The sequence below is a fragment of the Pelophylax lessonae genome (genome assembly GCF_965119305.1).
Source record: "Pelophylax lessonae genome assembly, chromosome: 3".
NCBI lineage: Eukaryota > Metazoa > Chordata > Amphibia > Anura > Ranidae > Pelophylax > Pelophylax lessonae.
The window spans coordinates 666,865,752-666,890,129 of record NC_138770.1 but is presented as its reverse complement, the minus strand read 5'-3'; the positions used below and the strand labels follow the sequence as shown (position 1 = coordinate 666,890,129).

General features: G+C 47.1%; 1 protein-coding gene across 2 annotated transcripts in view; it reads right to left on the bottom strand.

Moving 5' to 3' along the window:
* Nucleotides 1–4,585, bottom strand: part of LOC309551732 (chordin-like) — a 56,264-nt gene extending 51,679 nt beyond the window's left edge. For both annotated transcript variants that reach the window (XM_082252417.1, XM_082252418.1), the window contains exons 1-2: nt 4,432–4,585; nt 1,284–1,387 (exon numbers count right to left, since the gene is read on the bottom strand). In XM_082252417.1, coding sequence (XP_082108543.1) covers nt 1,284–1,387; nt 4,432–4,555 — 228 coding nt within the window. In that variant the 5' untranslated portion in view covers nt 4,556–4,585. The remainder of the gene's footprint in view (nt 1–1,283; nt 1,388–4,431) is intronic.
* Nucleotides 4,586–24,378: the final 19,793 nt, after the last annotated feature.

The window sequence follows — 24,378 nt, the reverse complement described above, 5'->3', positions numbered from 1 at the left end:
TACAAAATCGCTAGGGAGAGGGCCAGGCTCACTAACTCCCTCACTAACAAAAGTTACCATCTCCCATACCAAGGCACTAACCTTCCACTGGCTGGCTGATATAACATTCTTCACCACTTCACTGGTTACTGATGGCAACGGCACTTGGCTGCATCTCCCGCCAACTCCATAGCACGATTAACCCTTTCATGGTGACCCTCTTGTATTACCTCTTCATCTCCTGTTGCACAAGCCCTGTTCTTTTCTACTCCTTACATGCACTCCTTTCTGGTACGGTTCGGTTCGGTACGGTACGCTATTTATGCCGTTTCCATTATCAATGGTACCCTAATTCCGAACCGTACCGTACCACTTTTTGGTACCCTTTCGTTGGGGTACCAAGCACATTAGTACCGTACCAACAGGGTGGAGCTATACTCTGCAGAACTTTGATTGGTTGACAGAGAATCCTCTATCGCAGCTTTCCTGCTACACCACGCCTATCATGAAAGGGTACTATTGGCAGTGGAAACGCAAGGTGTACCGTTCCGAACCGTACCGTACTGAACCGAACCGTACCGTACCACTCAGTGGAAATGAGCAGAGAACTTTTGTTTGTACTTCTTGCAATAACAGAATTAATGTGACACAGTCTCTCAAAAGATCTTTTCAAACATAGCTTAGGTCATCCTAGGCTGTCCAAAACATACCTTCCAGGTAAGGAAATTCCTTTCATCAAAGTCAATATCTGACTTCCGGTACCCTGACTGGGTATCCCAAAAAGGGATGCCACAAGCTCAAAACAGATTTACATGATGCAGCATTCCTTGCTCTCTATTCCCATGTGGAAGGGAAGCCCAGAGACACCGTCTACTCTTGTATTTAAAGCCCTCCACAAGGGGGCAGACCTATGAACACCCGGGAGTGAGCAGACTTAGCCCCTTCCTAACCTCCTGGGCAGCCTATTACACAAAAATTCACTAACATGGATGGAATAGTAACACAAATCAGTAACATCAGGCAGCATACACCCCAACAGTTGCACCTGCCTACAAACCACTGGCTTACATACCCTGAGCCACAGATACATAACATTATGTAGAGAAGCATTTTTAGTTCTCCTGACCTGCATACTTGTTCAAGGTCAGTGACACAAAAGCTAATGAAGCCAGAGGATGAATATAACAGCTAGGCAACTAGCACTTCCATGGTATTGGCAATAGCAATCCCTGTTTTTATGCTCACCTGATAGGAAAAAAAAATGAGCCACTAGGGCATTCAAGTTCTAGCAGACCTGAACTTACCACCTCACAGCGGCACAATACACAGTAAGCGACCCCGAAAGGTTTTCCCAGGTCTGGATGCCATGTGTCCTCCAGGGAGTATATTTGACCACCAAAATGACAACCTAAAGGAAAAAGATTGCAATGAGAGGTTTTCCCCAGAGGTTGCTAGAGGTTACTTGACTTATGAAGGCCCTTCTCCACTGACCACAAATGCAAGTGGTCCTTAACCACTGACCATCAATATAACACGGTCCCTCTCCCACCGACCTCCAATATAAGGGGGCACCTTCTCCACTGACCATCAACATATAGGGGTTCTTCTCCCACTGACCCCTAATATAATGGGGCCTGTCTCAACTGATCACCAACGTAAGAGAGGCCTTCTCCACTGACTACCAATATAAAGGAGCCCTTCTGCCAATGCACACCAATATAAGGGTGCCCACTGACCACTAACATAAGGAGGCTATTCTCCTACTGACCATCAATGTAAAGTGACCCTTTTCCCACTAACAACCAATGTAAAATGTAAAATGGCTCTTCTCCATAGACCACCAATGTAAGGGTATCATGTACCACTAACCACCAATATATGGGGGCCCTTCTACCACCAACCACCAATATAAAGGGGCCCTTCTCCACTTACCACCACTATAATGGGGTCTTTCGCCAATGACCACAAACATAATGGGGCCCTTCTCCCACTGACCATCAATATAACAGGGTCCCTCTCCCACCGACCTCCAATATAAGGGGGCACCATCTCCACTGACCATCAACATATAGGGGTTCTTCTCCCACTGACCCCTAATATAAGGGTGCCTTTCTCCCACTGACCGCCAATGTAAGGGGGTCCTTCTCTATAGACCACCAATGTAACTGTCTCATTCACCACTGACTACAAATATAAAGGAGCCCCTCTCCCACTGCACACCAATATAAGGGTACTCACTGATCACTAACATAAGAGGCCCTTCTCCTACTGACCACCAAGTAAAGGGGACCCTTCTCCATAGACCACCAATGTAAGGGTGTCATTTACCACTGACCACTTATGGCACTTTTCCACTGCAAGTACCGGCTCGGCTCTACTCGGCCCTGCTTGGCCCGGCTTGCTTTTCCACTGCTGCTTTTCCACCAATCAGTGGCTAGTAGTGACTGCATGCAAAGGATTGTGGGATATGGTACCGGGTATGGTACCTCTTGGAACCACAATCGAGGTGGTACTGTTTTTGAGAGCCGTACCGTTCGGTTCCATGCAGTGGAAAAGCGCCGGCGTACCGTACCGTACCGAACCGTTTCTACACCGTACCATGCGGTACACCAGCAGTGGAAAAGCACAAAAGCGAGCCGAACCGTTCGGTTCCATGCAGTGGAAAAGCGCCATAATATATGGGGGCCCCTTCTCCTACCGACCACCAACATAAGGGGGCCTTTCAAAACGGACCATCGCTGAAATGGGGCCCTTCTCTAATGACCACCAACATCAAGTGGCCCTTTTTCCACTGATCACCAATATAAGGGTCTCCTCCTCCAATGTCCACCGATTAAAGGTGGGTCCTCTCCCACTGACCACCAATGTAAGGGGGCCCTGAAGTCTTCATTGTCTACATTTATTTTATGGCCATTGTTATTCTTCGTAGGTAGGAGAGGGGGTGTTAAAAAAAAAAAAGATCTTCTCTGGAAGTCAGATTAGGTATACCACATTCTTTATTGGTTCATTGATTACCTACAACCTTCCGATCACACTACTATACTGTGAGGTGTAGCTAGAATTTTTTTTTTTTTTTTACACTTACACTAATATACAGTGAGGTGTACGTATAATCATTTTTAGACAGGTTCCCTGAAGATTAATTCAAGGGTTTTTCATTTAAAAAACACATTGGGGTTGATTTGCTAAAGGCAAATAGACTGTGCCCTTTGCAAGTGCCATTGCTCCAGAGCTAAGTAAATGAGGGGGCGCTCTGCTGACTTCTATCATCCAATCATGTGCAAGTAAAAATGCTGTTTTTTTTTATTTTCCTTGCATATGATTGGGCATTCTTTGCACAGTGAAGCTTCATCTCATTTACTAAGCTCTGGAGCAAATGCACTTGCAAAGGGCACAGTCTATTTGCCTTTAATAAATCAACCCCAATATATAATCTCAGAGAGGGGCAGACACCAGACAGATAACTTGGAGAAACAGATATGTAGTATGGCACTTCCAAGGCTGCAGAGCAGAGAACTTCCTGGGACTTTCATTTCCACGCTAACTGAAAGTCGCAGAGAACGGAGGACCATGGAGCTGCAGGGGGCAAGCTGAGTGTTGGCTGTGACTTGGAGGGCAGATTCTGTAAGCCAGATGTTGCTTTTGCTATCTTACTTTAGAAAGGGACAGCTTTTAAGGAATTGAGGAAAATGTGACACAACAGAGCAGAACCTGAATATGTGACAGGGACGTGGTGTGAAGTTCTGGTAGAAGGCAAGTCACATAAACATTCACTCATAGCGACTAAAAGGCAGTTTTCTTCCTATGGGAGCCAAAATCCAATTCATTGCAATTACGGCTTGGCCACATAATTGTCACACCCCACGAAATGTGCTGTGGCTGCTTGAATAGCTAAAGCCCTTCGTAATGGTAAAAATGCTGGATTATAAAACCAAGACCAACCAGGTGATACCTCATGCCATCCCACCAACTGCCCCCTGCTAGTTGGTACTACCTCCTCGCTCACACATCTACTGTTATGTGTGAGTGTCTACCATAACCAATGTATTAATACATTGGAGCAATCATAGGCAAGCGCAGGGCACACCCTAATCACCTTGTGCGGTGCAGATTTCCCCTGATGTCTGGTGCTGATACTTCACCAAAGCCCCACAACGGGGCTCCCAAAAAAAATGTAAAAAAATGAAAAATATTATTGTACAAAAATAATAAAAATAAACTGACACCGTCCTCTGCGCTACTGACACGTCAACTGCTCTACTGACACCGTCCACGTTTTAATATTTTAATACATTTTAAAATGTTTGTTTAAATATACAATATATAGACACACCCACACACACGCATGTGTGTCTAAACTTTGGGGTGCACACCCTAATGCAATAGGCTGCGCACACCTATGGGAGCCACTAGTAAATCTGGGCACTGGCCATGACTCTTGGCTTCACTCACCTATCTGTGACTTGGATGACAGAAGGTCCTGCTCCGGCTTGATGGGAAGAAGAATCTTACGTCGTGTGGCACCAACATCCAGGATCCAGAGAAGCAGCATGAGAGTGGATGGTGACCTCTCCATGGTAGCTGCCCACCTAGTGGAGGTAGAGGTATAAGTAGCCTTGTACTTTGCCTCTTCTGTCCTGGGAAAAGCACGTTACTTTCCACTTTCTGGCCAACTAAGGAACGCTGTATGTCTTTTGGCACCTCTTTCTTTGCCCAGCCACTCTTCTGATTGAGAACTGTCCTCCTGAACACTTCGGTCTCAGGGCTCAGGCATCTTCTGATCACTGAGATGGTGATCAGCTGGATTTATGTGCAGGGGTGCAGCTAGCACAGAAGCCCCCCTTTGCCCTGGCCCCCTCTTCTATGTCACTGAAGTATAAGGCTGGAGTTGCTCAATGGGGTCTCAGCCTGGGGAAAGTCTCTGCTAATAGCACTAAATAACCCAGCAGGGACTCAGCTCCCCCCCAAACCAACACACTCAGACACAGCATCCTGACTCAGCCCAGACCCACCCAGAAGAGGAGTGAGAGTGATACATGGAGAGCGAGGAAGAGGAAGGAGAGGATGATACATGGAGAGCGAGGAAGAGGAAGGAGAGGATGATACATAGAGAGTGAGGAAAAAGGGGCAGAGGATGACTACAGAGGAACCAGAGGATACAGTGCAGGCTGGGACATCAGGAGATGAATGGAGAGAGAGCAGAGCAATGCCTGACACAACACCATACACATGACATGACCTGAAACAAGTATCCTAAGAATACTTCCCAAAATGTACAGGAAGCTCAGGGATATTTTTTAGGTGGGAGTCATTTTACTTTTGTCTCATTTTTTAAAATTTATTTAGGGTCAGTAGAGAGTTTACAAGCAGAGCAGACATGCAACAGCACAGAGACTGATCAAGTTTTTTTTTTTTTACTCATCATAAAATTCTCTTCTCTAGCAGTTCATTGGGGAGACACAGGCAGTTGACCTGGAATAATGGGTATAGCTGCTTCCTTTGGGAGGTTTGACTCTAGACTAGGCAAAACAAAGGGCACTGCCACATCTAGTGGCTGTACTTTGCATGTATAGCATCAGAAGTAGAAAGCAGAATTATAGTAATGAAAGGTAATCCAAAACCCCTACACTGAGTGTTTAATGTACTCCTGAACCCTGAACTCTACGTGTTACACACTCCTGACCCCTACAATCTGTGTGTGTCCTCCTAACCCCTGGATTCTTCTTTGTTACTTACCACCTACTCCTGTACTCTCTGCAGTGAGTACCCTGCACTCTGTGCATTACACATCCTTGACTTTAGTACTCTACATTACAGTACATTACAGTATCCCTCCACTACAGACTGTCACTATCACAGCATGCCACTATTACCCCATGCTTTTCTATTAAAGCCTTGAGAATTATTAGTGATTTTTTTTTTTTCTACCAGTGTGATTATATATACAACGTTCAAAGAAAATCTTCACTTTCTGAGTTTCTTGTCTGGCCATTATTAAAGTATCTATTACATTTCATCATTTGCATGAAGAATCAGGGGGGGGGGTGAATAGATGGGTTGGGCTCCCTTTGGTTGGGTACAGGTGTGCTTGGCTCCCTAAGGGTGGGTATGGATGGGCTTGCTTCCCACCAGGTAGATACAGGTTGGCGCAGTTAACCTATGGTTGGGTACAGGTGCACTTGGCTCCATTTCACATGCATACAAGCATGCTCAGCTCCCTCTGGGTACAGGTGCAGTTTGCTCCCTCTGGGTGGGGAACAGGTAGACCTAGCTCCCTCTGGGTGTATACAGGTGCATTTAGCTTCTTATGGGTGGGTAAAGGTTTGCTCAGCTCGCTTAGGGTGGGTACAAGTACACTTGGCTTACTTTGGGTGAGAACGGTATGCCCAGCTTCCAAGTGCCCTTAACTCCCTCTCAGTGGGCACAGATGCTCTTGGCTTCCTATGGGTGGGTACAGGTGGGCTTGGCTCCCTCTTGGTAGGTACAACTTTGCTTAGCTCCTTCCAGGCTGTTACATGTGCACTCAGCTCCCTCTTGGTAGGTACAGGTGTGCTTAGCTCCTTCTAGATTGTTACAGGTGTGCTCAGCCCTCTCTGGGTGGGTATAGGTGGGCTTGGCATACTTCTGGGTTTGTATAGGTGCACTTGGCTCTCTCTGGGTGGCTATAGGTAGGCTCAGCTCTATCTGGGTGTGTACAAGTGTGTTTGGCTCCCTCTGGGTTGACACAGATAGGCTTAGCTACCTCTAGTTGGGTACAGTTGCTCTTAGCTCCCTATGAGTGGGTACAGGTGATTTTAGCTCTTTTTGAGTGGGTAGAGGTGTGCTTGGTTCGCTCTGGGCAGGTACAGGTGGTCTCAGCTAACCTATGGAAGTGTACAGGTGCACCCGGCTCCTTCTAGGTGTGTACAGGCATTTGGCTCCTTCTAGGTGGGTACAGGTGTGTTTGGCTCCCTCTGGTTGGGTAGAGATGTGCTTATCTCTATCTTAGTGAGTACAAGTGGGCTCAGCTCCCTCTGGGTTTGTTTGGCTCCCCACTAGTGTGTACAGGTGTGATTGGCTCATTCTGTTTGCACACAGGTACACTCAGGTTGCTCTGGGTTAGGAGACAAAAGAAAAGGGGCGCACCGACCTAGTGCATCACCACTAAAACCATTTATTAAAATGTTAAAAAGTGTACAGTATACTCACAAGGCAGGTGTGATAATACACACATCAACATAGTACATAAAATCTCCAAGGTAGCCAAGGTCTCACACAAAGCTGAATGGCATGCAGTGTGCCGTATGGGGCTGCTATGGCTGGGCTGACGCGTTCCAGGGGCGAACCCCCTTCCTCAGAGCAAGAAAAGTTGCTGTTAGTACAGTTAGGCTTGGGTACAGGTGTGCTCAGCTCTATCTGGGTGAGTACACTTGGGCTCAGATAACTCTGAGTGAGTACATGTGGGCTTAGCTCTCTCTGGGTAAGTACAGGTACACTTGCCGACCGCCACACGACTATTTACTGCGGCGGTCAGCCCCTCACAGGCAAAGCGACGTACTAGGTCGCTAGCCTGTGAGGCTCTAGGGAGCGAGCGCACGCCGCCAGAGGCGCGCTCCCGTGCGGTCATGGACACCCCCGTGCGTGTGCCCGGCGGACCCGATGTCCGCCGGGCACTCGCGATCGTCCGTTACACCGGAAGAAAGGCAGGCGGCTGATGTAAACAAAGCCGCCTGTCATTCTTCCCTGTGTAAGAACGGAGATCAGACGGTTCTACTATGTAGGACCGTTGATCTCTGTTCTTACACTAGCAGCCATGTCCAATCACAGTTAGAATCACGCCCCTAGGACACACTTAACCCCTCCCTCTCCAATACAGTTAACCCCTTCCCTGCCAGTGTCATTTTTACAGTAACAGTGCATATGTATAGCACTGATTACTGTAGTAATGTCACTGGTAACCCCAAAAGTGTCAAAAATGTCAGTCAAGGGTCCGATCTGTCCGCCGCAATGTCGCAGTACCGCAAAAAAAAAAAAAAAATCGCAGATCGCCACCATTACTCGTTAAAAAAAAAAACAACAAAAATGATAAAAATCTTTCCCTTTGTTAGTAAACGCGATAACTTTTGCGCAAACCAATCAAAATACGCTTTTTGCAATTTTTTTTACCAAACATATGTAGCATAAAACAAAATGGCCAAAAATGTTAAAAAAATTTTGATTTTTACATTTTTCTGGGGGGAATTTCATATAAAAAAATTTGAAAAATATTATTTTTGCAAAATTGACGCTCTTTTTTTGTTTATAGCTCATGATCAAAAAATCGCACAGGTGATCAAATACCACCAAAAGAAAGCTCTGTTTGTGGGAAAAAAAGGACGTCAAATTAGTTTAGGTACAGCGTCGCACGACCGTGCAATTGTCCATTAAAGTCACGCAGTGCCGAATCGCAAAATAGGCCCTGGTCAGGAAGGGGGTAAAATCTTCCGGGGCTTAAGTGGTTAAGGTGAGCATAGGTGTTCGGCATTATAGGAGGCCGTCAGGAAATTTCCCTTCATCTCCTGGACAGGACAGAGAAAGCAAACTGGATTACAATGAAAGTGGGTTAACACATATGGCAATAATTATCTTATTATCTGTGTTTTCCTATCTCTGTGACCATCCCTTCCCCATTTTAATGGAGAGGAAGTGAGGGACAATCACTCCAACGGGGTCACAGGCAGAGATAAATGTAACCCTTTCCCGCTATATCCACAGCTAAAACAAAATCATTTTTTGGTAGAGTTTGGCTTTAGTTGTGTTCTGTTGGGTTTTTAAAACATCAGATTTTCCACATCTGATGCCCCCACCGGCAATTTTCTCACAGCTCAGCTTCTGCACTTCTAAATTTAGTCCTCGCTCTCCATCCCTAATTGAAGGGCGTCTACTGACATTTTTTTCTAGGGCAAATTAGAGGACATAGAATAGATCATCCGCGTCTGAGTGGAGTTTTCTAATACTAAATAGCTGTGGATGTAGATGTTTTCTGCTTGATTTATCGTTCTCACCTCTCGCCTTGCTGTAAATTCTAGTATAATGTTCCATCAGGGACTGGGGGGGTGCAGGGGATTATGATTTATTATCAGGACTTCTGGATTATCGTGTGCGAAGGACTCTGCACTCCACCTGACATTAACCATATGCTGCAGATAAACACTCCAAGATGGAGAACATTAAATATCCATCAGAAACTACCAAGAGCTGGCATTTCCAGAAGGAGATCACCTAAAGTGACATTCTATGTTACTCCTGAACTTACATCTCTACAGGAATCTAGGTCTATGGGCACCATCACCCCACATACTAGAGCCCATTAACAGGAGCCTATACAGCACCCCTCTCTGGGATATTAGATTCTTTAGACTTGGACCTCCTCTGTCCTGGAGACATAGATCCCTGCGGGTTCCGGACGGAGGAGTCCTGTTACGACTTCGGATCCATATGTACTGTCGTTATGTTATGTCGCACAAATGATCTCTATATTCTAGACTGGATATTGTTTAAACTGTTTAATCTGTTTATACTACTGTTTTATTGCTAATTTTCATCTACTGTTGTCCTCCATGTTGGAGTATTGTTAACTCTGTAAAAAATCATTAGAAACTTATTGAATGAAAAAAAAGATTCTTTAGACTGGCCAACATGCACTGTACAGACTCCAAGAAGATGAGTTATTATCACCATACTAGAGTACTAGTATTAGTCAATAAGCACTACAAACTATCCTGTATAAATGAAACCCAAAAGAGTTGAAACAAACCATTTACTTCTGACGGGGATGCTTACAATGGTCAGCTTTTATTAATTTATGTAAAACCTTTGTCCCAAAAGGAAAAAAAAAAAAACCCGTTGCTGCAGAGGCATAACCAGAACCTTCAGGGCCCCGGTGAAAGAAACCATGAAGGGCCCCCGGACCCTTGGCCGGGGCCCTTCCCTTCAAGCCTGGGGCTCTTCCCACTGATCCTGGGGCCCTTTACTCTCATTGCAGGGCCATGGATGGACCAGCAGCGGGACCCTTTCACAGGTTTTGCAGTGGGCCCCCTTCCTGCCATCATGGGGCCTCCCCACGATGGTGGCATGCCAGGGCCCGGTTGCAAGTGTGACCTATGCGACCCTGGAAGTTCACCCATTGGTGTCATTGGTTTTTATTTTTTGGTATTTTAAATTGTATTCTTTTTTGTCATTTTATTTAATTTTTCTTACAATGTCACTGACTATGACTCTGTCCATTCAGAAAAGGAAGGAGCTGGTAAATTACATATTTACCGACCCCTGCCCAGAGACAGCAGAACACAAGTGAACTGGATAGGAGGAGTGGCGGGGGCAGCATACAGAGGAACCAATCTCCTCCTGCAGCTACAGGAGGAAAAAGGACAGTCATTTCTCAACATGCTGCCCCCGCCGCCCCTCCTATCCAGGTGTACAGGGGAGCCGCACAGGCCCCCTGGAGCATGGGGCCCGGTTGCAATTGCAACCCCTGTAATTACGCCCCTGTGTTGCTGTAACTACTTATAAAGTGTGAGATGAGGTTTGGCTTTAATTTGTTAGTCAATGCCATCCTAATCTGCTAGTGCTCCTAACACCACCCTCCCCCCAGATTGACAATGCTGCTGTGCAAGGGTTTCTGCTCCATCCAGAGTGGAGACATCCTAAGACAGGAAGTGCGGTACTGGCAGAATTACCAAGAGAAAGGGCCTACAAAAAGTAAAAGAATGCAGCCACAATATCTAAAGGAAAGTTGCAGATGTAGCCAAGTACTGGCTCCATCTAATGGCACTTTTCCACTGCAAGTACCGGCTCGGCTCCACTTGGCACTGCTTGGCCCAGCTCAGCTCAATTTGCTTTTCCACTGCGTGGTACGAGTTGGCACATTTCAGCACTGTATAGGCTCTACTCCACTCGGTTTGCTTTTCCACTAAAGTAGTAAGTGGGTGGGATTACAACGATTCTCTGACCAATCAGTGGCTAGTAGTGACAAACAATCAAGGCTGCATGCAAAGGATTGTAAGATATGGTATAGGTACGGCCCGCTTGGAACCCCAACCGAGGTGGTACTGTTAACGTGAGCCGTACCATGTAGTGGAAAAGCGCCGCTGTACCAAACCGTACCGAACCTTTCTAACACGTACCATGCGGTACCATGCAGTGGAAAAGCGCCAAACCGATTCGTTCCATGCAGTGGAAAAGCGACAGACACTTTCCAGTGGACTATGAGTGAGCTTTTTCTCATAGCTCCCAACTGTCCCTGATTTCGAGGGACTGTCCCTCATTTGGAACAAAGTCCATCTGTCCCCCTTTCCTCCTCATTTGTCCCTCATTATGGTCTGATCTATATAGTTATAAATAAAATGCACTTTTTATCTTTCAAAAAGAGTTTCCCAGTGCTAAACCTTTCATCCAATTTCTAAATTGTGCATTTGTAAATTTCAAAAGCCAGTATAAAGAAAATAGCTTTATAACGCTTTATAACACTTGTGGGTTTAACTAATTTTTTTTTGTATAATTTTCCTTTATTTCCTTTTTCCTTTAAGGGGGGCTGCTGCTTCCTCTCCTACCAGCTCTTATGCAGCAGAGAACAGAGGGAAGGTACTCACTTCTAAAAAAAAAAAAAAAAACAATGGAAACAAGGTATTTAGGTTTCTTTTTTTATATCTATACAAAAATATTTTGCCTTTTATTTAGATTTTAAACCTTTTGGCTTGTTTTAAAAGGTGATTCTTTGCAATCACTTTAACCACTTAAACCAGAGTTCCCCCGATCAGGTTCCTTTTCCTTTTTTAACATTGAGGTTTCAGAGGGAGTAGACAGACCAATAAGTCTCCCCCCCCTAAAGGTGTCACTAAAAAATTGTGTCTATTGCATTTCTCTCTTTATTTGAAACATGTCTGAACCCAGAGTGTCAGAGATGTCAGGAGACTTGCAAGGTTAGGGCAACCATTGAGGACAAGCATCATAAAACGGCTCCTATAGGGGTAGCGCTACACAGAGAAAAAAGCTTTCGCCTGTGTTTTTTTTTGTCATCAACTGTCCCGGATTTGCCTCGACAATCATCACATCTTGGCTCTTTGTCCCGCTGTTGCTGTGTCGCGGGATCAAAGCATCAACCTTATTTGAGATATTGCACGTGTAGTAATTAAAAAAAGGCATGCGTTGTGGAGATATGGGATGTGTGTGGGCAATACCTTCATATTTGGGGGTGATATCCAGGTAGGACCAACCTGTAAAGTGGTTGTGATGGGCGTTCCCAGCATATTTTGAGGAGGAGGTTGGGCTGGAACTAAAGTGAGTGTGATGGCCAACTCCGCCTATATAGAGTCTATGTTCATATAAAAAGCAGCGCTCAAAATAACAGTGCTCCACAAGTATTCCTCCCGTGAGACAAAAAAAAGGCTTAGGCCCCTTTCACACAACGTCAGTTGTTATCCGTTTTTCGTCAGTTGTTATCCGTCTTTCATCCGTTTTTACATAGAGATGCATTGATGTCCGTTTTTCATCCGTCAACGGATGGATGAAAAATGGACAAACGGACAGCATGTGTGAAAGGGGCCTTAGTGGGAAAGTTCCAGTAGATCCTACAACCAAGAGAAAACCACATAGACAGACTCTTACCAGATGCACATGGGTAACAGCACCTTCAATAGTGCATATGCCAGACGTTCAATCAGTGGATCTCATGGATATAAGCCACATCAGCACAAACCTCATATGTTCCAGGAAGAAGTAAAAAAGCTATCATTGCGCAGACATCCTTTAAACTGTAAATATCAAAAAAGCAGCACACAAGGTACTCACATTTACGCAGAGCAAAAAAACAAAGCAAGGATGTGATGTGGAATTGTTTCAAAACAGAAACATGGCCGACCTCCTATGGTAATTAGCACCTAGGAGTTCAGTAAACGCTGAAAAAAATGATGAATTTCCCAAAGCATGTTCCAACTTGCGATAATGTGTTGCAATGCACTGCAAATCATAATAGTATCATACAGTGAAAAAAATTGAATTTTTGTAAAATCTTACCTGTAAAATTCCTTTCTCTGAGTCCTCCGACAGTCGCCGCCGCCTCTAAGTCATCACTGTTGGGTATTGACTTCTGCTCCGCAGGAGTGGCTAGGCATAAAGACTTACAATGAGAACAAGAACAAAGGCATTTGCATATACACACCCATGTGGGCTGTCCCATCTGGTCAATACCCCCCCTGCAGTGAATACTCCCAACTCAGTTTGGTAGCATAGCAGTAGGTAACAAGACAACCCCAAAAGAGGGGCGGGGGCGGCGACTGTCGGAGGACTCAGAGAAAGGAATTTTACAGGTAAGATTTTACAAAAATTCAGTTTTCTCTTACGTCCTCCAACAGTCGCCGCCGCCTCCAAGTCATCACTGTTGGGATGTCCCAAAGCAGTATAGACATGAGGGGTGGGAGACGCAACCGTAGAAAGGCAACGCAGTACCCACATTAGAGAAAGGAGTCTTACATGCACCGTAAGAGAACCTTCTGGGCAACAGAAAACAATGCTCAACAGGAGCAACAGCCCAGGAAAGCAAATACCAACAGCCAGGGACCAAGAAAAAAACAAGGGTCCATTATGGCACTGCCGCACTAAGAACCTTGCGGCCAAAGGAGGCATCAGCTGATGCCAGAACATCTACTTTGTAGAATTTCGAAAAAGTGTGCACCGACGACCAAGTCGCAGCCTTGCACACCTGGGCCACCGAAGCCCGATGCCAATAGGCCCAGGACGCACTCACAGATCTGGTAGAGTGCGCCTTAACAGGGAAGGGTGGAACCCGTTCCTTCAAAGCATATGCCTGTTCAATGGTCTGTCTGATCCATTTGGCAATAGTCGCTGCAGATGCAGCCACGCCCTTCCGAGGTCCCTCAGGAAGGACAAAGAGCGAATCCGTCTTCCAAAATGATTCCGTAGACGACAGGTAAACCCTGAACGCCCTGACAACATCCAAGGAATGCAGAGCAACCTCCTTGGGATGCTTAGGCTTCGTACAAAGCGAAGGCAGGACAATGTCCTCATTAATATGGAACTCAGAGACCACCTTAGGAAGAAAGGAGGGATGCAGACGCAAAACCACCTTATCCCGGTGAATCATCAAGTACGGAGAATGGCAAGATAACGCTTCCAGTTCTGACACCCCCTCGAGCCGAAGTGATCGCCACCAAAAAGGCAACCTTCTTAGACAGCAGAGGCAACGAGATATCCCAAATGTTTTCAAAGGGAGCATGCTGTAACGCGGACAGAACCAAGTTCAAGTCCCATGGAGGTAAGGGCTCCTTCCTGGGAGGAGCCAAATGTCGCACACCTTGAATGAAGGTGCGAACCAGAGAATGAGACGCCACAGGGCGTTGGAAAAGAATAGCCAGTGCGGATACCTGGCCCTTGATCGTGGCCAGCGCCAAACGCTGGTCTACACCAGACTGGAGGAAGGCCGACACCGAGTACAAGCAAGGGGAGAACCCCCTGGACTCGCACCAGGCGAAGTAAGCCTTCCAGGTATGGTAATAGATTTTACCAGAGGAGGTTTTCCTAGCCTTAACAAGGGTAGGGATGACCTCAGGGGAGAGACCCCTGTCCCTCAGGACCTGGGTCTCAACAGCCAGGCCGTTAAAGCCAGCGACTGTAAAGCAGGATGGAAGATCGGACCCTGAGACAGGAGATCTTCCCGCAGAGGCAGCCACTGCCAGGTGAACAACGTCGGCATACCAGGACCGGCGTGGCCAGTCCGGCGCCACCACAATCACCAGGTGCGGTTCCAAGGTTAACCTGCGGAGGAACCTGGATAGCAACTGAATCGGAGGAAAGGCATACATCAGACGATACTGATGCCAAGGGGCCACCAACGCATCCGAGGCGTCCGCCAGAGGATCGCGCGTACTTGCCACGAACCTTTCCACCTTTTGGTTTAGATGCGAACAGATCCACGTCCGGGGATCCCCATTTCGCACACAGCATTTGGAAGACCTCCGGGTGCAGGGACCATTCCCCCTGCTCCAGGGTCTGGCGGCTCAGATAGTCGGCCTGCCAGTTCTCCACACCCGGAATGTGAACTGCTGAGATTGCTGGGACATGAGTCTCGTCCCAAGACAAAATGGGCCGCCCGGGCACTCCTGGTGCCCCCTTGGTGGTTAAAGTAAGCCACCGCGGTAGCATTGTCCGTCTGTACCCGAACAGGACGGCCCCGAAGTCGGTCCGACCACTGGAAGAGACAGAGTTTTATCGCTCGCAATTCCAGCACATTTATCGGGAGGGAGGATTCCTCCTCCGACCAAGTGCCCTGGGCAGACAGGTTGCCCAGGACTTCACCCCAGCCCGACAGGCTGGCATCCGTGGTAATCACCGTCCACAACAGCGGAGGGGACTGGAGCCACCACAGAAGAGCCAATCTGGTCTGACGACTCAATGAGATGCTCAGCTCCAGAGACTGAGGCAATCAGGTCCCACCTGGCCAGGATTTCCGCCTGGAGAGCCCGCGTGTGAAACTGAGCAAAGGGAATCGCCTCGAAGGCCGAAACCATCAACCCCAGGCCCCACATACAGGTCATGAGTGACGAGGACGGATTGTCCCTGAGGGACCTGATCTTGTCCTGCAAGGTCCGGAGCTTGTCCTCCGGCAAGAACACCTTTGCCTGAGCAGAGTCCAGAATCATTCCCAGATAGGGAAGACGAACCGATGGAGACAACGCACTTTGCCCTCCTTTCTGTGCATAGGGAACAGATTTGAATAAAAACCCCGAAACCTGTCCCGATGAGGCATCGGGACAATCACCCCCTGAGCAAGAAGGTCCTGCACCGCTTGGTGCAGGTCCTGCAGACGCCCAGGAGGCAAATGAAGATTTGAGGGAAAAAATCTGTCCGCCGGCCGGGAAAGGAATTCGATCTTGTACCTTGATCGAATGATTTCCTGAACCCACCTGTCCGAAATCCGGAGCAGCCAAGGCTGGAGGAAACCGTGCAAACGTCCCCCCACCCCTGAAATGGGTGAGGGCGCCCCTTCAGGCAGAGGCGGACTGACCCGCCGAGCCGGCATTGCCCGGCTTCTTCTGGCCGCCCTGGGCTTTGAAGGGCTTGCCCTTGGATTGGTTCCGAAAGGCACGAAAGGACCCCTGAGTGGATCTAGGTGCAGAACCCCGCTTGCCACAAAAGAACTTGTTCTTCGGGTTCTGGGGCAGCAAAGTGCTCTTGCCCCCTGTGACGCCTTTCACCAGGGTATCCAACGCCTCGCCAAAAAGGCGAGAACCGGCATAGGGAAAATCAGCAACTGTTTTCCGAGAGGACTGGTCAGCCGACCAGCTCTTCAGCCAGATCAGTCGCCGGTTAAGTACCGAGACACTAGAGAGGCGTGCTACTAAAGGGGCCTCATTTAAGGCCGCATCACACAGATACATGATTCCGTGGTAGATTTGATCCACCATTTCCAGCCGGGCAGGCGGAACATCAGACACGAGGTTGCTCCTAAGCACCTTAGTCCAATCAGCCACCGCCTGAGCCACCAAAATGGACGCGAAAATGGGCCTGAGCAACGAGCCCGCCACCATATAGGAATGGCGAGCTAGAGACTCCAACCGCCGGTCCGTGGGATGCCGGAAAACCGGGGTATCCTCAGAAGGAACCAAGGTAGCCTTGTTTAACATGGCCACAGTGTGATCCACCTGTGGAGGCACACACCATCGTGATTCTGTAGCCGGTGCAAAAGGATAGAGCAATTTGAACAGACTAGGAACCAGGAATGGACGTTTTAAAGTGCGCCACATTTCATTAACAGTGTAATGAAACTCAGCTGGGCAGGGAAAAACCTGTGCCGACTTGCAGGTCCTGTGTGTCCCAAATGAGGACACAATGCCCGGAGGACATGGTCGCCCGCTCTTCAGGCGACCCCGGGGAGAAGGTATCAACCCCTTCCACCTCTGCCTCCCCCTCAGACCCCAGCGGGTCTAAGGATGAGCGAGACCCTGAAAAGGGCATGCTCGCCGCAGCAGCCATATCACCATCTGAATCAAAGGAGAGAGACAATCTGGGCCTCTTTTTAGCAGCACGTTCAGCCATCAACATTTCCATATTGGACACCAAGGTCGCCACTACAGCGGCCAAATCAGGTCTCAGAGGGGCCACAGGAGAACTGGGAACCCCCATCAGAGCTGGGGGGAATTTGCTATCCTGAGAATCCATTGCTCCAGGTGAAAAAACAACAGTGCAATAAATTGTGTACTGTCCCTTTAAGACCGCCGCGGAGTGCGCAGCCCACAGCTACTGTGACAAAGACCCCCAAACAGGAGAAGAAAAAACGGAGCCAGAAGCGACAATACAGAAAGATACTAAGAGAGATAACCTGCAGCCCCACAGAGTGTTACCACCGATGTCCTGCTCCAGAGGAAAAGGAAGTGCTGACAAAGTAGGCTGAACTTATAGGCTGCATGACTCAGGGAAAATGGCTGCCCCATAGGATTGCATGGAAGGCTCCGGCAAAATGGCCGCCAGACATGCGGTCGGAACGATCGTTCTGGTACCGCAAAATGGTGACGGATGGCGCCAAAACGGCATGTAGTAAAGCCCATAGTGAAGCCAAACATGCCTGCCCATACTTAAAACAGCGGACCGTGCGGTTTCACTCCGCTGCGGCCGCCACACACACAGTCTGCACCCCCAACCAGCACCGAAGTGACACAGGGAAGGAGACCCCCACACAGACAGCACCTCAGCGCATGCCCAAGCGATCCCCGCAGGGACCGCAGCAGAGAGTCACACAGGCACAGACATGGGGGACACACAGCAACACAGGACTGCCACCCCAGACAGAGGCCCCACACAGAAGTACTTACCTGTACCAGATGGCCTGGGGAGCCTCTCAAAACGGAAAACCTCTGTCCTCATCTGACAGGGAGTGCCGTTAGCCAGGGACATGACACTGCAGATGTGTCCTGTGAGGTAGTCACCTCACGCCTGCATCCCTGCTGCGAACAGGGATGGGTCCTTCATATTGCCAGGACGAACCACTGCTGAACGCTCGATGGCGGGCTGGGGGTCCATCTGACCCTCTGCCCTGGAGAACCAGGGCGGCCAGTCCGAATCCCAGCACCGCATGATCCATCTTCATCCGAAGAATCGACTAAAAACTAAAAGCTGACAAAATAAACGGCTAGTAAAGTAAGAAAAAACTGACATTTTCAAAGAAAATCAAATAAAAGATTAGTTAGGCTGAGACTGTAGCCCCAGCACAGGGAATCCTAACTACTCCTGACGCTAGGCAGAAAGAAAACTGAGTTGGGAGTGGTCACTGCAGGGGGGTATTGACCAGATGGGACAGCCCCCATGGGTGTGTATATGCAAATGCCTTTGTTCTTTTGACTAAGTCTTTACGCCTAGCTACTCCTGCGGAGCGGAAGTCAATACCCGACAGTGATGACTTAGAGGCGGGGGCGACTGTCGGAGGACGTAAGAGAAAAATGTTTTTAAAGTCTATAAAAATCATACTGCAACTATGTTAATAAACACACTCCATTGTGTGAATGATCCCTGCACTGGTTGCAGCAATAAGAATCCACTCCAGCCAATCATAAGCTTTACATATTTTGCAAATTTTGTCTAATTTATTATTTCACAATGTAGGGCACCCATACCGCAGCCAATTATGTAACAAATAATTTTAAATCTAGAAGGTGATCGAGGTGCCAAGCCGTTCACACGGCATTCCGATCCCAACCTTTCCAACCTGCTGAATTCGGGAATGTTGAACTCCGCCGAGAGCCCGACCTTCAGCCAGATATATCGCCGTGTTTTTATACTCTGCAAAGTTTTCCTGAATCAGCTCTCAGTGACTTCCTGTTTCTCAGATTTTATTGTTACAGCTCTTCATATCATGAGTCCCCTGAGCGCTATAAGAGATTTATGTCATTCCGACCCCACCTCATACCTACCAATATTTCATCATATGCTGGGGAAGGACGCTTAAAGAGGAACCATCATATACCGCAGTGTTGTACAGAGAACACTGAGCCAGTCCTGTCTATTCACCAGAGGAGCTCACTCTCTAATGTCCTCACCACAGTCACATATTTTTACTATTATTCTACATTTATATAGCTCTGACATTTTCTGCAGGGCTGTACACAGAACACTGAGCCAGTCACATTTGTTTCTGCCCCATCTTACACTGACTGACTGTCCCAGTGAAAAGCCTGAGAGTCTGACATGGTAAGCTCCCGACTTATGTTGCTCCATGCCTAATAATGCTTTGGCAGTGGTGAGTGACAGTGGACAAGTCTCTTCCTAGGAAGGCCCTGGAGAGGAGGGTTGTTTAGTCTGCCTTTAGCGAGCCACTGGCCTTGAGGGATTGCCCGGGCCCTGGTATGCTGGAAGGTTTGTATTTGATGAATCTGGAGAGAATTCCTTTAAATTTTTGGGATTTGGTCTGGCACTCATTTCATGGCAAACTCTACGTAAAGTGCAGCCTGAAGCATCGCTCTGTGGAGAACCAGGGCTGTCCAAGAGTAGAGTGTGGCGGTGTGGAAGAGACAATGGACCATTTCTTGCTTCAGTGTCCCTTTAATATAGAAGTCTATATAACAGGTGGGGCTCTGGGTATCCCTTTCCTTTCCCGTTTGAGTTACACAGCATGGGCATACAGAGCTTTTGAGACTCACTGGGATTTTGATTTCAAAACTTTTTTTTTTTGTTAGTTTATAGTTTAATACTTCATGTGGAATGCATGGTGTCAATTTTCCACTAGAAAAAAAGGCCTTCCTGTCAAGGTGGTGGTGCACAACATTCTGGGTGGGGTTTGGAGGATTCGGGATCTTGTGAAGGACAGTTGGCGAGCAGGGGCATATATAAAGGCATGGAGGAATGTCAGGTCCCAATAGCTGCTGTCTGTCAGTCTCTGGGTGTGGGGGCATTTCTTTCTGTCCTTTCACGTCCCCTAGATTTTTATAAGATCGGGTTTTTAAAATTAAAAAAAAAAAGGCTGCATGTATGGGTTAAATGTTTAATCGTTTCTTAGCCTGTGGGTGGGTTTTGTTGAGGAGCATCATGATGATGTTGACTCCAGACACAGCCAGGGAACTAGTATTTTCCAGGGGAAGGTCAGTGATGGCCACTTCTATATTTCTGCCAAATGTATTTATTAGACAAAATGATTTTAAGCAGCTCTGCCCCAACCTGTTATTGGTGAACCCATGCCCTGTACCTAGTACTGGGGAAGTGGGGTTCATCATTTAACTGTCAGCACTCCTCCCTCTCCACTGGTGGTGGTTGGTCTTTACTGTTGCACATAATGATGTCCACAAGAATCCCCTTCCACAGACATTCCACTTGGCTGCTCCGTACAGTTCCTCTTCCAAAGTCTTGGTATCGCCCTCTCTGTATCAGAACAAACGTGAGTGCTGAACCAAAGGTTCTGCAGATAATTCCTTCAAGGGTTAAGTTACCATTAATAAGCCACTACAGTAGAGTGCAATTCATATTGTACATGATCACAACGGTACTGATTCTCCAAACTTTAAAGTAGAACCATAGGCAAAACTTTTTTTCCCCACTTTGGATAAAGCAAGGACGGATCATAACCCTTGTGAGTTTTTTTAACCACTTTACCACCGGAGGATTTTGCCGTCTTACGTCCAGGCCACTTTTTGCGATTCGGCGCTGTGCGACTTTAACTGACAATTGCGCGGTCGTGCAACGCCATACCCAAACGAAATTTACGTCCTTTTTTTCCCACAAATAGAGAATAGAGCTTTCTTTTGGTGGTATTTGATCACCTGTGCGATTTTTACTTTTTGCGCTTTAAACAAAAAAAGAGCATTTATTTTGAAAAAATAACAATATTTTTAAAAAAATTTTATATGAAATTCCCCCCAAAAAAATGTAAAAATCTAAATTTTTGTGCCAATTTGTTTTCTGCTACCTATGTTTGGTAAAAAAAAAAAATCACAATAAGCATATTTTGATTGGTTTGCGCAAAAGTTATTGCGTTTTCTAACTAAGGGAAAGATTTCTGTCATTTTTGGTGTTTTTTTTTTTTAACGCGTAGTCGTGGCGATCTGCGTTTTTTTTTGCGGGACTGCGACATTGCGGCGGACAGATCAGACCCTTGACTGACATTTTTGACACTTTTGGGGGTACCAGTGACATTACTGCAGTAATCAGTGCTATATATATGCACTGATTACTGCAGTAATCAGTGCATATATATACTATATATATATGCACTGATTACTGTAAAAATGACACTGGCAGGGAAGGGGTTAATTTTATTGGAGAGGGAGGGGTTAATGTACGCCTGGTGCTGGTGGGGGAGGTGACTGAATGACACAAGGACAGATCGCAGTGTTCAGCTAAGCTGAACACTGCGATCTGTCACTTCCTGTCACTTAGGAGATCCGCCCGCTCGGTTTACACAGGCAGGCGGATCTCCAAACTAGATTCCCCGACGATCGGGGAAGAGCAGCGGCGATTGCCGCCACTCCTCCCCTGGCCCGACTCCCGCTGTGACTGAAAACAGCGGGCGCGCACGCCGCCCACAGGGGGCGGAATCCAGCGACGTAGGTCTACGCCGCTGGACGATAACGAGCCACATTGCTGCAGTAGCAGCAATGTGAGCAGTGGTAAAGAGGTTCATTTTTCACCATCTGTGTTCCATTGCAGAGATTTTCCTTCACTTCCTGTCCCGTAGCCAAAAAGGAATTAAGGGAATTCCTTGGGTCCCGCTAGGGCACCAGAACTAGTGTTCCCATTGGAAGATTTCCCTTTTATTACTTTTCTGGGGGCAACCCAAAATTTTGGGATTTACTTTCAATAATAATGGTAAACAGGACAAATGGAAAAGGGGGAAGTTCTTAACGGGGGCACAGACAGCAATAAAAACTGACAGGTGTTCTAATCTCTCTCCACTCTATCCAAAATAAAAAAAAAAGTTTGCCTTTATTTATACTTTAGTAGCACCCTCCTAGGTAGGTGCTAGTGAGAGAGTATAGTTTTTGGCTCTGTCTATCAGAGGAGCAGCAGGCAAATCTATATTACTTTCTGCCTACCAGAGAGCAGGATCTGTGAGTTAGGTCTGCTCTGTGTGTGATTCATTGGGTCTAGATAGTGTTTCACACTGGTTCAATAGGGAGGCATGTTGGACAGTGGGAGGAAACCTGACCAATGGGTACACAGGCTTTGATACAGTCCCGGTGATTGGCAGACACCAGCTGTCTCGGTGCATTATGGAATACTGTATAAAAGCCAGGAGCACATGTGCTGCAGGGTCTTTGGCTGGAGAGTGGCGGCTACCTCCTCCTCTGTAGCAGTGGCGCATGGCATCAGGAGGTCGTTCTGAGGGCAAGAAGAACGAAGCTGAACCCAGAGGTCTAGGAACTGACTGAGTAGAGAGACACTGGAGACCCTAAAAAAAACAGTATTGCGAGTACAGGGGATCCTGTCAAGGGGCCTGACCTGAGGGGAGCCACCCCAAAAGTAGGATAGACGGGTGTCAGCAATCCAGAAAGGGGATACTGAGGAGAGTGTCCCGAAGAGAAATGTAGTTCACCAAGTCTTCTGGCAAGAGACTTAAGCCTCGTACACACACACAATGAATTTCCGCCAACCAGTCGTCCGTCTTTTGTCCAGAGTGGTGTCTGTTGGTTGGAATGTGCTCTAGACTGCACACAAAATTTTCCCGTACGACAGAATTCTACTTCAGAAGTGATGTCATGTGTTGGATTGCTTTCTATGTGTTCTTTCATCTCTGAGCATGCCTAATCTTGCTCATAAGATTTTTCCCCATCGAAATCTGTACTAATAAGATGAAAATCGGACGTGTTTTGATGGTCGACAAAAATTATATAGCCTGCACACCAGGATTTTTTCGGCCCGAAAAGTCAGTTGTCGGAAGCACCATACTAACAAGCCGAAAATCAGCAGATCAGTCGTCGGACGAAAAATTCCCGGCCGAATTTCTTCTCGTGTATACGGGGCTTTAAACCCAAACTTACCTAAGTGGCAAGGTGGATCAACAGCCTGGCTGCATCAGATTGGAGTCCTCCCTACCACCACCAATTTCTTAATTTTTATAGCCAGGCAGGATCAGGAAAAAGGGGCCAAATTACTCAGCACAAGCATGGTGTGGTTATTCATGCTTTAAGGGAACAGGATCTTTTTTTTTTTTCTTGGGTAACAAACAAAAGAAAAAAAAAAAAAAAAAGTGTGAAAGTTCAGGCAAAAACCTAACTAATTTTAAACTTGCTCTCTGCCACATTCTAACTAGTGATCGACCAACATCATTTTTTTTTTATTGCCAATACCGATATTTTGGTCATCGCATATCGGTATCGGCCAATATTAGGCGATATGTTTGTACATTAAAAAAAATGTTTTTTTTCTTTGACAGGTACTCCTGTGGAGGGATCTGGGGGTCTAAAAGACCCCAAACCCCTCCTCCACACTTAAAAGCATTCAAAACGCCAAGTTTAGCTGTTTTGAATGCTGTAATTTTTTTTAATTTGGCAGCAAGTACCCGGAAGTGATGTCATGACATCACTTCCTGGTTTTTACATGGAGACCCGATCAGAGCCGAATGCAGCTTTGATGAGGTCTTCTCTTCAGCAACCAGGCAGGCTGGTTGCCTGGGATACCTGGGCGAACCACGGAGGGAGGGAGACACATCCCCTCCCACTCCCTGTAATGACAGCCGAGCAGCTTCTCAGCCGCATCGGTTGTCATTACAAGACAGCCGACCGTCAGCTATGGATGCCGGTACCGGGGTGATGCCTCTAGCTGCAGTCATCACTCCGGTACATGCACTTTCCCAAAATATCGGTAACCTCAGGGGCCGATTCCAATATATATCGGGGAAAGTGCATATCAGCCCCCCCTGATATGTTGGCTTTGCAGAGAATCGGTCAATCCCCAATTCTAACCCTAATCTATCTAGCCTGTAAAGCAAAAAAAAAAAAAAAAATTGCTGTATTTACCTATTCTGCAGCCAATCCAGTCCAGTTTCTAGCAGTGCAAGCTCTGTGCAGGAGAGGACCGACAACGGCTGCGAAAGGGATGGGACGTAACTTTTTTTTTTTTTTTTTTTATTAAAAATAACAAACCATGGTATACTAAAGCCCCTTTCACACAGATGGACCATTCAGATCCGCCTGTCCGTTTTTTTGGCGGGTCTGAACGGATGTTCCATGCATCTCTCTGGGGCATCGGATGTCAGCGGAGACATGTCCGCTGACATTCATTCCAAACCGTCAAATCTGGATGGATGGAAACCCTATTTTCCATCCGTCCAGTGGATCGGATTGGATGAGAATGGACAGATGGTGCATTCCCAATTCGATTCCCCCATAGAGAACAGCGGGACCCGACAGCACACACACAGCACTGAGACACAGCTGCCATCTG